The sequence below is a fragment of the Vicia villosa genome, unplaced genomic scaffold (genome assembly GCF_029867415.1).
Source record: "Vicia villosa cultivar HV-30 ecotype Madison, WI unplaced genomic scaffold, Vvil1.0 ctg.000987F_1_1, whole genome shotgun sequence".
Lineage (NCBI taxonomy): Eukaryota > Viridiplantae > Streptophyta > Magnoliopsida > Fabales > Fabaceae > Vicia > Vicia villosa.
In genome coordinates, this window is record NW_026705444.1 from 376,490 (window position 1) to 390,513 (window position 14,024).

At 39.5% G+C, this 14,024-nt stretch overlaps 1 protein-coding gene across 1 annotated transcript; it reads right to left on the reverse strand.

The window, feature by feature from the left end:
• Positions 1-1,326: 1,326 nt before the first annotated feature.
• Positions 1,327-2,336, reverse strand: LOC131632711 (uncharacterized). Its single transcript, XM_058903441.1, has 2 exons — positions 1,767-2,336; positions 1,327-1,638 (listed from the first exon to the last, which is right to left on the reverse strand). The coding sequence occupies exons 1-2, from the start codon at positions 2,334-2,336 to the stop codon at positions 1,327-1,329; spliced, it is 882 nt and encodes a 293-aa protein (XP_058759424.1).
• Between the last annotated feature and the right edge of the window lie 11,688 nt (positions 2,337-14,024).

Sequence of the window (14,024 nt, forward strand, 5' to 3'; positions counted from 1 at the left end):
AGACATATTCACATGCTTATGCTATAGTTGTGTAATTGTCTTTAGCCGTCTGCTCTTTCTGATCGCAAATTCATATCATTTATATATGTTTTTGTCATCATCAAAAAGGGGGATATTGTTAGAACAAGATTTGTTCTGATCAATATTCTTAGTTTTGATGATAACAAGGATATGAATTTTGTGTGAGATAATGTGGTACTCTAATACACTGCAATTTCCCTTTCAGGAAATATATAAAGAGTATGCACAAATCAGCGCTCAGAAGCTTTGACTCAGAAGGTTCAGCATGCAACATCAGAACATGGTCTGGCAAGACATCAGAAGATGGTCAAGGCAGAATCAGAACATGGGTCTATGGAAGCATCAGAAGAACTTGAGTTCAGAAGCAGAAGCACTAAGGTCCTCATGGTATCACGCTCAGAAGCACTTCAAGGTCAGAAGACAAGAAGATGCTCTGCACCAAGCTGTTTGACTCTGATGATATTCAAACGTTGTAAACACAAACATCAAATCAGAAGCAAGTACAAGATGGCAGGCTACGCTGACTGACAAAAGGAACGTTAGAAGCTATTACAGGCAACGTCAGTAGACACAGCGTGAACAAGGCTCGAGGTAGTTGACAAAAGCGTGAAACATTAAATGCAATGCTGTACGGAATACGCAAAGCATTAAATTCTCCCAACGGTCATCTTCTCAAGTGCCTATAAGTATGAAGTTCTGATGAGAAGCAAGGTCACCAATTCTGAACGAACTTATTCTGAAAAACTTGATGAAATGTTGTTCAACTCAAAGCTCAGAAACTTCATCTTCATCAAAGCTCACTACATTGTTGTTGTAATATATTATTGAGATTAAGCTTAAACTTTAAGAGAAATATCACTGTTGTGATTATAGCTTTTCATAAGCAATTGTAATACTCTTATTTGATTACATTAATTTGTAAGTAACTAGAGTGATCAAGTGTTGATCAGGATACTCTAGGAAGTCTTAGCTTGTGTCTAAGCAGTTGTAATTAGAGTGATCACGTGGTGGTCAGGATACTCTAAGAAAGTCTTAGCTTGTGTCTAAGAATTTGTTCCTAGAGTGATCAGGTTGTGATCAGGATACTCTAGAAGACTTAGTCGTGGGCTAAGTGGAAAACCATTGTAATTTGTTGAGATTAGTGGATTAAATCCTCAGGTGAGGTAAATCACTCCGTGGGGGTGGACTGGAGTAGTTTAGTTAACAACGAACCAGGATAAAAATAACTGTGCAAATTGTTTTTATCGTTCAAGTTTTTAGACTACACTTATTCAAACCCCCCCTTTCTAAGTGTTTTTCTATCCTTCAGATAGCACCTGAAAATTTTTGGTTCAACAAAGCAGCATAATTATCAAAGATAAGAATATCCCTCCACCAAATATAGTCACTTTTTTCAGCTATGGAGATGTCACCAACAAGAATCTTCAATTTAATGTTTCCGTATCTAGAAACAAGAATTCCCCTCCACACTGCCTCTTCTTCTACAAGAATCTTCCACTTCCATTTACTCAACAACGCCACGTTCATAACCTCCACATTATTTACTCCCAAACCACCTTCTTCCCGTGATTTGCACACGATATCCCAACTCACCCAATGATAGGCCTTTTGACGTCGCTACCATTCCAAAGGAAGTTGGATTGAATAGCTCGAATTTCCTTAATAATTTTAGTTGGCGCTTTGTAAAAAGAGAGGGAATATACGGGGATGACATTTAACACGGAATTGATTAGACACACACGAACCACTGTGTTGAGATTAATACCCTTCCAAACGGCCAATCTCCATTTCAACATTATGATCAAATCCTTCCACATGGCAAGCGTCTGCGGGTTACCGCCCACTTTAACACCGAGGAATATAAAGGGAAGTATGTCTACTTTACAAGAGACAAAGGTAGAAGTCGCCTCAATAAAACCATCACAAACGTTAACACCATAAATATTACTTTTATTGAAATTTACCCGCAATCCCGACATCATCTCAAAGCCCCTAAGAATTTCCTTCATTCTCCACAAATTTGCGGTATCTCCTTCCTCTAAGATGACGGTATCATCCGCAAATTGTAACATGTTCACATTCTCCACTTCATTGATCTTGAAACCCCTAAAATCATTGTTTGAAATAGCCTTTCGCATTAACGCCGTAAGAACATCCGTTTCCAAAACAAACAAAAAATGGAACAAAGGATCGCCTTGATGAAGACCTTTCTTGACTTTGAAATCCTTTGTAGTGCTACCGTTGGTAATAACGGACATACTACTAGAAAAAGTGAAACCTTCCATCCACGACAACGATTTAGCGCCAAACCCCATTTTAGCTAACACAAATCTCAAAAAGTTCCAACTTACTCGATCGTAAGCTCTTTCAAAATAAACTTTCAAAGCAGCATAACTTCTCTTCTATCTCTTAGCTAAGTCCAAGACTTCATTCACAACCAAAACTCCATCCAAAATGTGTCTACCCGGAACAAAAGCAGTTTGATTAGGTGACGCCAAATTTCCTATAATGTCTCTCTACCTTCCCGCCAAAATTTTAGCGAGAATCTTATACAAACTACCCACTAGGCAAATAGGTCTATATTCAGACAAAGATTGAGGGTTTTTGACTTTTGGGATAAAAGCAATGAGGGACGACGTACATCCTTTCGTAAGCCTCGCTTTCTCATGAAAATCCATCATAAACTTGATAACATCAACCTTGACCTACTCCCAAAAGAATTGAAAAAACTCAAGGGTGAAACCATCCGGACCGCGACTCTTGCTACCATCACAATCCCAAACCGCTAAATTTATTTCCTCCTCCGAAAAAGGTCTTTCCAACCACACTTTATCGATATCACTCAAGGAGGCGAAACTCAAACCATCCGAGACAGCCATACTATGATCTGTCTCTTTGAAATAGTTTTTGAAATGGTTCTTCACCTCTTTTTTCACCTCCTCTACACCTTCAAACCGTCCCTCCTCTCCTTCCAATACCGAAATAGCGTTCCTTCTACGTCTCTCCTTGATGGAGTTATCAAAAAAGCGCAAATTCTTGTCACCGTCCTTCAACCAAAGTTATCTAGATTTTAGTCTTAGCATGCTTTCTTTCATAAGGAGATATTTCCAAAAATCTTTAGTCGCCTCCCTTCTATCATTCACCATATCGTCAATATTACCACCGAAAATTTCCACCATCATACTGTCCAACACGTTGATTTTCTCCACCTCTTCACTAACTCTTAGATTGATCCAACCAAACACCTCACGATTCCAAATTCTAATCTGGTTCTTCAAATGTTTAAGTTTCTCAAACAACAGAAAATCGCCGTTTCCCACAAAATTCAACTTATCCCATTCATTACAAATGAAGTCTTTGAAATATTCATGTTTAAGCCAAGCATTATTAAACCTAAAAGGATTAGGACCCCAATCAATGACTCCATAATTTAGACGAATAGGAGCATGATTCGATAAATCTCTAACACCAATCCTTTGGTCAATGACACCCCAAATATCAACCAAGTTGTTAGAAACCAAGAATCTATCAATTCTACTCATAGCCTTCCCGTTGTCTTTGTACCACGAGAATTTACCTCCTACACACGGAAGATCAACCACCCCCATCCTCTCAATGAATTCCCGAAATTTCTCCACCCCTTTCCGGTTATGGAAAGCACCATCCCTTAATCTTTCATCCCTACTTGAGATTTAATTGAAGTCTTCACCAAGGCACCATTCCTCGTTCGCATAGTTAGATCTTCTAACAATCAACCTTTTCCACAGCTCTCTCCTTAAGTTTACACTACAAGAAGCATAAATATTAACTAAGTCCACACAAGAACCATGCCAAAGAATATTAATGCATACAAACCCTTGACCTATGAAGCTATAATTAACCACCAAAGAGTATTTCTTATAAAGAAGTATCATGCCTCCCGCCGCTCCTTCTGAATTACTAGCTGCCCAATCGACATCCATACCTCTCAAGAAAGAACTTGCTAAATTATCATTGAAACAAGACAGTTTTGTTTCTTGAATGAAACACGCATCCACCTTATTTGACTTAAAAATGAAACTTATTCTTATTCTCTTAGAAGCAGTTCCTCCCCCTGATGTTATATGAAAGTAAATTCATTATAACTGATGCAAAATGCCACCTTTCCCTTCAATCCCAATTTTTCTCTCTTCTCCATATATTCAACCAATTTGATATTGGTGCTCTCATCCACGCCACTAACCACTCATAGCCTTGCAATTGATTTCCAAATCTTCCTCCCCACCTCCGTTTTCGAAGAATTCAAGATTCTATTATTGCAACGCATAACTTCAGAATCAGTGTGAGACGGGAAAGGAAAAAACGTATCGTTAGAAACAAAGTCTTCTTCATCCTCCGGAATTGTCGCCGCTATAGACCTCTGTGACGAGCTGCTACTCTTCCTGGGCGCTATTGCATCGAAAAAAGAAGGAACATAATCTATTATCATTCCTAAATCCTGAATACTCTTTTCTTTTTCTTTTTGGATTTTGTGGCACACCTCTTGAGCTTGGACAACGATACATTCCTACGGGCAGTGTCAACAGAAATTGGACTTATGGGCTTCGTAGACTCCATCGGCCCACTAACACTCTAAGAACCTTTGGATATTTTGTTACAACTGTGGGGCCCTCCATCATCGCTTTTACCCAAGGAGTATTATTTACTTTGACCATTAGAATTATGACCATTTCCCTCGATATTCCCCCAGAAAAGTGAGAAGCATTTAATGTATTAAATGCATGGGGAGAGAGGGATACATTAATAGGCAATAGGGCTGCTTCATCAGAAAAAATGTGTTAGCAGTGTTAACCTTTGGTGAAACATTCTCCTTAAAACCACCATACTTCTGATTCTCCAACCCAATGTCGCCACTTGTCCTTGTCCTGTCGTTGCTCCCGCTTCCCTTCAACCCTAACGTCTTTCCCCACCATCGCATCCATTGAAGACAGAGAATCCTTTGAGGCATCACTATCATCTCCTCCATCCTCCCCAAAAGAATTAAATTCCATCGGACAAGAGGAAACCTCTGAAATCTCCTCATCCTTTCAATGTCTCGCCGATACCATAGAGTGCTTATAACACCCCAAATCTACCCCGCAAATATATAGGAAAAATCAGAGTGTAAAGATCTCAAAGCATTCATCGCAATTAAGGCGTCACAATTACATCGTAAAAAAAATTATGCACATGCTCACATATATATAGATACATGTAGCAACCTGCCTAAAAAATTAATTTAGAGTCGCCACCTATTCTGAAGGGCGAATAGGAAACCCTACGCAGTATAGAGATCAGGGTAAGATACTATATTCAGGTCGAGGGAAGGTGTTAGGCACCCTCAACCCTTTCCTATTGGCTTTGAATCTAAGGTAAAGGTTTGTGGCTAAGGAATTGAATAGGGGAACAATTGAGATTTTAGGGAGGGGGACTCGCCTTGTTGCCAAGTGCCTACGTATCTCCTTATGGAGAATCAGAGTCAACGTAGTTCGGGAAAGGTTGTACGCCCCTTAGAATTGATTATAGAGATTGTGTGAAGTTGTTTTGAAATTGTTTGGAGGCTCTTTGAATTGCCTATCGCAGTTTGAATTTGGTTTGAAAGGGCATTTTGAGTTGCCCAGGATAAAAATCCTGTAGTATTGTGGTTTAGTGTATTTTAGGTGTTTCGGGCGTACAACCCTGATTTGGCACAATTAACCGCAATGATCAATAGGTTTGATCACCATAGTTAAAAGATTGGGGTTTTGCACCATTACCAATTCAAATCGATTGATTCGATTATCACTAATAACGGATTATTGTATTTTATTATTTTTGTGAATTTTGTTTTGTATTGTTACCCCTCATAACCGATTGATTCGATTACAAATAATAACAAATTAAATTTAGAACAAGGGAGGATTAATCATCACAATCAATAAGATGATTGCAACCATTTAATCGAATATAATTTGATTTGTAATTTATTTAAATAATATTTTAATTAAAAATATTGTTGACCATAGCGATTAATTGATATAATCGGAACGAACAACAAATTATAATTTAATATAAATATTACATATTAATTTATTATTGGAAAATAATTATTATTAAATGAATAAATATTAAAAGAATTAAAAATATTAACATATAAAAAAAACCTGGCAGTGATTCTGTATTGTGGCCTCTTAATGCTCCATGGTAGACTTGCATCTTTTTGAGCGTCAGATGTGAATCATGGGAGATCTTATGGTTGAGATATGAGGATGCATTGTGAACCTCAGTGGGTTGCGCACACAGAATCTTGAGGATGGCATAAACAAACTTATTGTTAAAATTTCAGCGTGGAGGGTAGGGTTCGAACCCAGGCCCTCACGCTTATCACTAAAGCAAGCTTACCAGTCAGGCTGCACGTTTCAAGTGTTAATTCCTTCATCACGAATATATATGTATATACAAATAAAAAGCTAATGGGAAATTCAAACTGAATCAAGGTGGGACCCAGTATAGACTAAATGGCCGAATCAGAAGTAGAGAGAGAACTGAGTCTTGTTGACCCTCCAATCAGGCTGCCCAGACACGCCATGCAAGCGACGACCATCCCCCTGCAACTATCTCTCCACCGCCGACCGCCGCTTCTTCGTTTTCTCCGGCAATGGACCTTCCTCAACCTGCGAAAACAAAAACCAAAACGACAAAACAATACCCAGACCCCCTAAACTTGATGCTGCGATTTCAATGACGGTGTCAGTTTTGGCTAAAAATGCTTGTAACTTCGAGAACGACGAAGATGGCGTTATCACGGCCAACAATGGTGGAGATCGAGTTTCACGTCGAAACTTCCATGAAATACGTTACACCTGCTCTAAATAACCTACTGATCACGTTTGAACAAACAAAAATCGTTAGCAACACAGGGATAAGTGAAATCGATTCAACCTTGATGTTACCTCACGAGTTGCTTGGTTGAATGATTCAGAAGCGCTCTGAGATCCATCAACAACTGACACTTGTTGCTGAGGACCCCAGGATATTGAGTGTATGGTTGGAGAGGTTCTAAACTCGTTGGAAATCAAGTTGCTTCATGCCCTAGTGTTCTTGAATTTTTTTCAACTCCAAACCCTAACCCTTGCAGCTTTCCTCCGTCCCTAACTCCAACCCCCTCCCTTTGACTTGGTTCAGAATATATATGTCTTGCAATTAGGGCAAGATATGGGCTTGGCCTTGAGTTTTAACCCCTTGGATTTTTGCATAAATATACATGAGGTTTTTCCTTCTAATTTTGGCTAAACACCTCCCCTCACCTATGAACGAAATTTGGTCTCCCTTATGGTTTTGTTTGGGCCCTTAGGTGATTAAATCAAGATCCATACAATTTAATCCCTTTGTTTTGATATTTTTCTAAGTTTATTTGATATTTAAATGAATAAAATTCAAATAAATAGTAAATAAAATTATAAAAGGGTGAATATGGATTTAGAGGTCTCCTACAAGGTCATGACCATGTTTGAAGTGGAAATATTAGGCCTACTAATCAAGAAATCCAAAGTTCATCCTTTAGGGTTTCATGTATCTCTTGAAAATCGACCAACTTCTAAGCCTTGTATCTCCTTCAATATTTTTCATATGACTATGCTCTAGGACATTTTAGGAAGCTTACAGAGTCCTCTAAATGTCCCTTTTGGTTTCATCTCATTTGAAACTTCCATGCTCAAGTTATGAGCTTTGACCCAAAAGGTGTTTTTGTTGACTTTCTGGAGGACCTATAATGTTTTCATCCATATCTCCCGACTGGTGCATTTCTTGACTTTGGGCCCAACATCAAAGTTGTAGAGGATGAAATTTCCTTAAGGGCAAGCTTTGGTTGAGAAATTTCTGATACTCCGTGTGGAAGTTATGACCAGTCAAAGTTGCGTTGACTTTCTCCTAAAGAAACCCTAATTTGAACCTTTTGCATTCGTTCATTTCTGAGTTTCTATTAATGGAATCATGATCAATCTTTGATAAAATGATGGTTGTACTTCACATACTAGGTGTTGACCAAAATTGGGAGGCTTTGACCATGCTCTGATGATGGTTGACTTTTTAGGTCAAACCAGTTGACTATGGATCATCTGGACCTTTGAGTGAGTGATCTTTGGAACTGAACCTTGAGCTTTGCATCATTGTGAATGGAATATGGGAGGTGAAAAGAGGAGGGCAAATTTTGGGGTATGACAGCTGCCCCTGTTCAATCTTCTTAAACCTGAAGAATCAGATAGGCACGTCTGCCTATCGTGATCTAAAGGTAGAAGATGATTGGACACTGAAATGCCCTAAAATTTGCATTTGTCGAGAAGGACTTCTGAGGGAGATGGGCTTACAGATGCCACCTAGGGTAAATATCATTCCTTCTTCTCTTTTTTTTTCTCTCTTTTTTTTTTGCGAAGCAGATGCTCCTTTTTTTTTTTTGCGGAGCTACGCATTTTGATCGTAGCGTGGCCTGAAAAGGCAATTTTGACTTTATGCAATGCTTATGATGCATGCGATGTATGAAAGAGTAAGCCACTCAAAATAAATGAGAGCGATGTATGTATATGCATTATGTATGAATGAGATATGTTAGTTGAAATGATGCATGACTGTTAGTTTATGTAAATCGAAGTGTGTTAGTAATTCTGAAAAGAAAGAAGACACCTTTGATTGTTATTGAGGTTTTGGAGAATATCACTGCCGAGGGACTAACGTGATAAACCCAATTGAGGAATCGTTTGAAAAATCTTGTATGCCTGGAAAAGCTCCTAGAAAGGATGGAATACGTCTTGAAGAAGACTTCCTGGAAAGGTTCCTGAAAAGGAATAGCAAGGACCTTCTGTTGGTTGTGTAATTGGCTTGCTATGGTCAGCAAGCCTCCGCAGTTTGTGAACCCCTACTTACTATAGTTCTAGTAAGTCTTCGTAGTTTGTGAACCCCTCACTTACCATAGTTCTGGCAAGCTAATCGCAGTTTGTGAACCCCTCACTTACCATAGTTCTGGCAAGCTACTCGCAGTTTGTGAACCTCTCACTTACCATAGTGCTGGTAAGCTACTCGCAGTTTGTGAACCCCTCACTTACCATAGTTCTGGCAAGCTACTCGCAGTTTGTGAACCTCTCACTTACCATAGTGCTGGTAAGCTACTCGCAGTTTGTGAACTTCTCACTTACCATAGTGCTGGCAAGCTACTCGCAGTTTGTGAACCTCTCACTTACCATAGTTCTGGCAAGCTACTCGCAGTTTGTGAACCTCTCACTTACCATAGTTCTGGCAAGCTACTCGCAGTTTGTGAACCTCTCACTTACCATAGCGCTGGGAAGCTACTCGCAGTTTGTGAACCTCTCACTTACCATAGTGCTGGTAAGCTAATCGTAGTTTGGACCCCAATAGGATTGCTTGCTATAGTTCTAGCAAGTTCCCCTGCACCAATAGGATTACTTGTCATAGCTCTGACAAGCTCACCTGCACCATTCGGATCATTTGTCCTAGTTTGGACAATTCACCTGCACCATTTGGATCATTTGCCCTGGTTCGGACAAATTTCCTGCACCATTTGGATCATTTGTCCTAGTTTGGACAATTCACCTGCACCATTTGGATCATTTGCCCTGGTTCGGACAAGCGTACCTGCATAAGAGTAATCATTTGCTATAGTTCTAGCAAACTTACCTGCATGAAAAAGATTCACCTGTTTTGGAGACTCACGACTATAGGGTCGGAGAAAATACACCTTTCACAACACGAGGGTTGGAGACTAGGCTTTTGTAGTGTGATTTGGATTTTGATGTAATAGTCAGACGGGAACTGACTACCAGACGGGAACTGGATTTAATGATTTTCCAGGACGAGAACTGGACTTTGAACTGGTTTGGATTGCCAATAAAAATTGGGCTTTTGTGATATGTATATGCTAATGCTAATGCGTATGCAGGTATGCTAATGCTGATGCAATCCCACGGTTTTATCTCCTCCAACCCATTGAACTTGTTGATTCCATGCTTGCACCTACACCCTGACTATGCTTATGATGGCTTTGTAATGTTTATGTATGCTTATGCTTATGCGTATGTTTGGTTGACGTAATGAGTGGAACGAAGTAATGTCTTCTGTAAGACTACCTGAAAAGGTCTTTTGAATGGATGTGAATGTTTGTCTTAAAGAAGACTATCTGAAATGATTTTTTTAGAAATGATAGCAGTTTGTCTTAGAGAAGACCACCTGTAAAGGCTGAGAGATGTCTTAAAAGGGCTACCTGAAAAAGGTTCTTGGGATGATAATGAATGTTTTAGAAAAGATTACCTAGAAAGGTTCATAGAATGTCTTTAAAGAAGACCACCTGAGGAAGTTGAAAGATGTCTAAAGAGACTACCTAAAAAAGTTCGTAGAATATCTTAAAGAAGACCGCCTAGAAAGGTTCGTAGAATATCTTAAAGAAGACCACCTGGAAAGGAGTTCCTTAAAAGGATGACAATTCGTCTTGAATAAGACTACCTAAAAAGGCCCTTGGAAATAGCGGTGATTGTCTTAGAGAAGACTACCTAAAAAGGTTTTTAGAAAATAATGTCTTAAATGACTACCTAGAAAGGTTCCTGGAAAGGATGACAGTTCGTCTTGAATAAGACTGCCTGAGGAGACTCCTAGGAAGGATCGTGAGATTTGTCTTAAAGAAAACTTCCTGAAAAGGTTCTTAGAAAAAGACTGTCTTAAAGAAGACTACCTGAAGAGGAACTTAGAAAAGTAATGTCTTAAAGAAGACTACCTGAAGAGGTTTCTGGAAAAAGGCCATCTTAAAGAAGATTACCTGAAAAGGTGTAATGTATCCACCCATGTATGTAATGCATGATTTATGTATTTGCATGATGCTCCAATGATAGGTTATTAATAACCAAAGCGTATATAGTTCGTTGGAGTTGCGGGTTTGTTTGATAAGATGGGGTGTGATGCTAGCGCGATTTCCCAATACCTGTTTTGTTCGAACTTTGAAGATCGTAGTTAGGAGAAAAAGATTTGTTCAATGTTGTATGGTGCGGGAACGCATTTTCTTTTTGTTGTGTGTCTTGCGGATTTGATATCCACTGCCCCAGTATTTTCATGGAGAAAGATGCTTATGAAGGAAGTGCCCCAGGGAATAGCCTTGTCATATGCTTCGATGTTTAGATTGAAGGGTGTGCCCCTGATTTCCAGGTCATGGAAGGTTATCCATAGTGTTCTATCCTTTGAATTTGAATTCTTCCCATGTCTGACATGCCCCTGTTTGAGATTGCTTTGAGATGTGCCCCAAGTCGATTGAACCCTAGGAAGACTGCCCCTAGTTAATAGGATGTTCGATTGTATGCCCCTGTGCTCCTTGAAATTTTTGCCCCTGTTTAGGAGAACCCCCTAGATGTGGTTCCCCCGACTCCAGGGTCTTTATTAGAAATGATCACCTTTGATTAACCCATTTCGAGATTTCCTCGATGCTAAGTGTATACTCGTAGATGGTGTTGTACTTTTTGAGAAGTAGCTCCAATGGAATGCGTATGCAAGTTTTGAAATCGAAGTCCGTTATGAATTAGGACTGGATGGTTTTGAAAAGAATGCTTGAAGAAGCATAGTGATTAGAAGTTGTTTTAACAAACATAGGAGTCAGTATAACAAATTCCTGCTTAATATGCTTTCGTAGTTAACCTTGCCTCAATTAGGACTTTTAAATGTTGTAACTTGGCCTGGTTCATATTTTAAGAAACAATGGATATAAGGCTCAAAATTTTATTTATCCCACCCCTTTCTCCTTGATGTTCTCCAGCTCCTAAAATTCGCCTAATTCAATGAATGCGCTTTGTTTGTAAGAGAATCATTTTTTTTTATGTTTAAGCAAAAGCCTTAGTAGAGATCCAAGCATTGATGATTTAGCAGTCACAAGTTTATCCTTTGTATTTCACCTTTGTTTTTTATCCCTTATTTTTGCATGAACCAACTCTTTTGAGTTTGGTCCATCGGGATGCCCTAATTTTTGCCTAAGTCATTTTTGTTTTCTTTTGTGAAATTTTCATTTTGACTTAGCGGGCGTTTTCCTCTTTTTTGAATGCTCCTTTTGATCTTTGGATTTCGAATGTTGTGACTGCCGTGTTGACTTTGATTTGTAAGCTTCACCTTTGATGCTTCCTCGATCTTAAATGATATATTGAGGAAGAAGATTTTGTGAATGTTATCTCCATTGCTTCCTCAATCTTGGATGAACATGAGGAAGATGATATGCTTGAACCTTTGCTTGAATCCTTGCTCGGATTGACTGATTCTCTTGACAACCAAAATACACCATTGAATTAATTGAAATCTACCCTGCCCCTGGTTGAAATCAAGGTTTATTTAAAAAGTAGAAGAAAACTCCAACTCCTGGCTCGAGGGGGTGACGAGGGATTAACATCCTTATATCTCCACTGTTTGGGAATGGAAACAATGCCTGTACATCCTCGGCTCGGTCTTACCTTGAAAGCATATATTTAGCTGGACTTAGTTTTTGTATTCGTCATTCTCCCTCAAGTTTGTTAATAACCCTAAAAATAGAAGTGTGTGACTGGAAAGTCGTGGTAGTGAGTGAATGAATTGACTCCAAAACCTGCATGGTTGTCCCATTAGAATTACTAATGCGAAGGTGCAACTTTTATCTTGAGAAACACTTAGCGGTCGTAGAGTTGAAATTGTGAGCACGGTAAACACCTATTGATCCTAGGGATAATCTCCTTTGTAGATCCACTGATATTGTTTCACTCCTTAGATTCTCAAGCTTATAGAAGTGAGGGCAACCTCGAATTTTCTTTGGACATGTCAAACCTGGCGGGAATAAATCATTAGCGGTGGATTTTCGTCGTATCGGAACTTCATGAGTTTCCTTTGACTGAACCTCTTTTGCTTTTCCTAAGGATAGTATCACCTATGACCCTTTTTTCTTGGTGTGGGGCTGACATATGTCGAATTCCCTCCATCGTAGTTATGCCTCTTTGTTCAGGATATTGCCCCAGTTGGACTAATCCTTGCCCCCAGGTTATCGTAGAGCGTCCTCGAAAGTTTGATATGTTCTAAGATGAACCCCTTTATGACTAGATACCTCTTGAGTGTATCTATGAGGGAACTCTTTGTTGAACTGGTCCTTGCTCGATGACAACCTTTATTGTATTCATAATCCTGTTATGACAAGGCATGGGCATGCGGTTGGCATGGTGAAAGACATCATCTTTTTTTTTTCTTAGTAAGACTAAGGTCATTCTCAATTTATCCTCCTTTCTCCATAGTCTACGATCCTTTGATTTTTTTTTTTGCGAGTCTCAGGAAATCGGCTAGCGCGGTAAGTGTGGATGCGGGTGAAGATGCAAATGTAAATGTAGGTGCAAATGTATGTCAATGCAAATGCATGCGTATGCGAGAGACTCCTAGTATTATAACTCCATGTATGCAATGCAGACGTGTAACATATGATCCTAGGGATAGCCTTAGAGGCGACATTAGACCCTCTTGGAATCTTTGCAGGATAAATGTTATGACACGCTAAGGGAAATCCTTTGGATTCGAGAGTATGCAGAAGATAGCGGCTAGTGACCGTTCAAGACAGTCACTAAATCTCATGGCCATCGAGAAGTCAATTGACGTGTACCAATGAATTTGTCCCTCGTGGGAAGGTTCTCTATGCGGAACACAACCTATCTAAGGACGATATGGACGAAGAGAAATCCCTACAGGCTAGGGATGTGATGTGTAAATGGAGATCCAAACCCTACAAGTTAGAGGGTGCGCGGGAATAAGCATGGAGTGACCGTTCAGGACAGTCACTAGATTTCATAGCCATCGAGAGGCCAATCGAACGCATGCTAATGAAGTTGTCCTTCTGGGAAGGACGCGTCGTCGTGAAAACGCACGAGTGTGAAAGAAAATCCCTATAGGCTAGGGAGTACGTAGGAGTAAGCACGGGGTGACCGTTCAAGACAGTCACTGAATCGCATGGCCATCGAGAG

What these genes read in the sequence shown, in the direction of transcription:
- LOC131632711 (XM_058903441.1), bottom strand. Translation starts at nt 2,336, where the DNA reads ATGGGGTTTGGCGCTAAATCGTTGTCGTGGATGGAAGGTTTCACTTTT. An exon ending in GTATTAATCTCAACACAGTG is followed by an intron (nt 1,639 to 1,766) that starts GTTCGTGTGTGT and finishes TTGGAATGGTAG; the next exon opens with CGACGTCAAAAGGCCTATCA.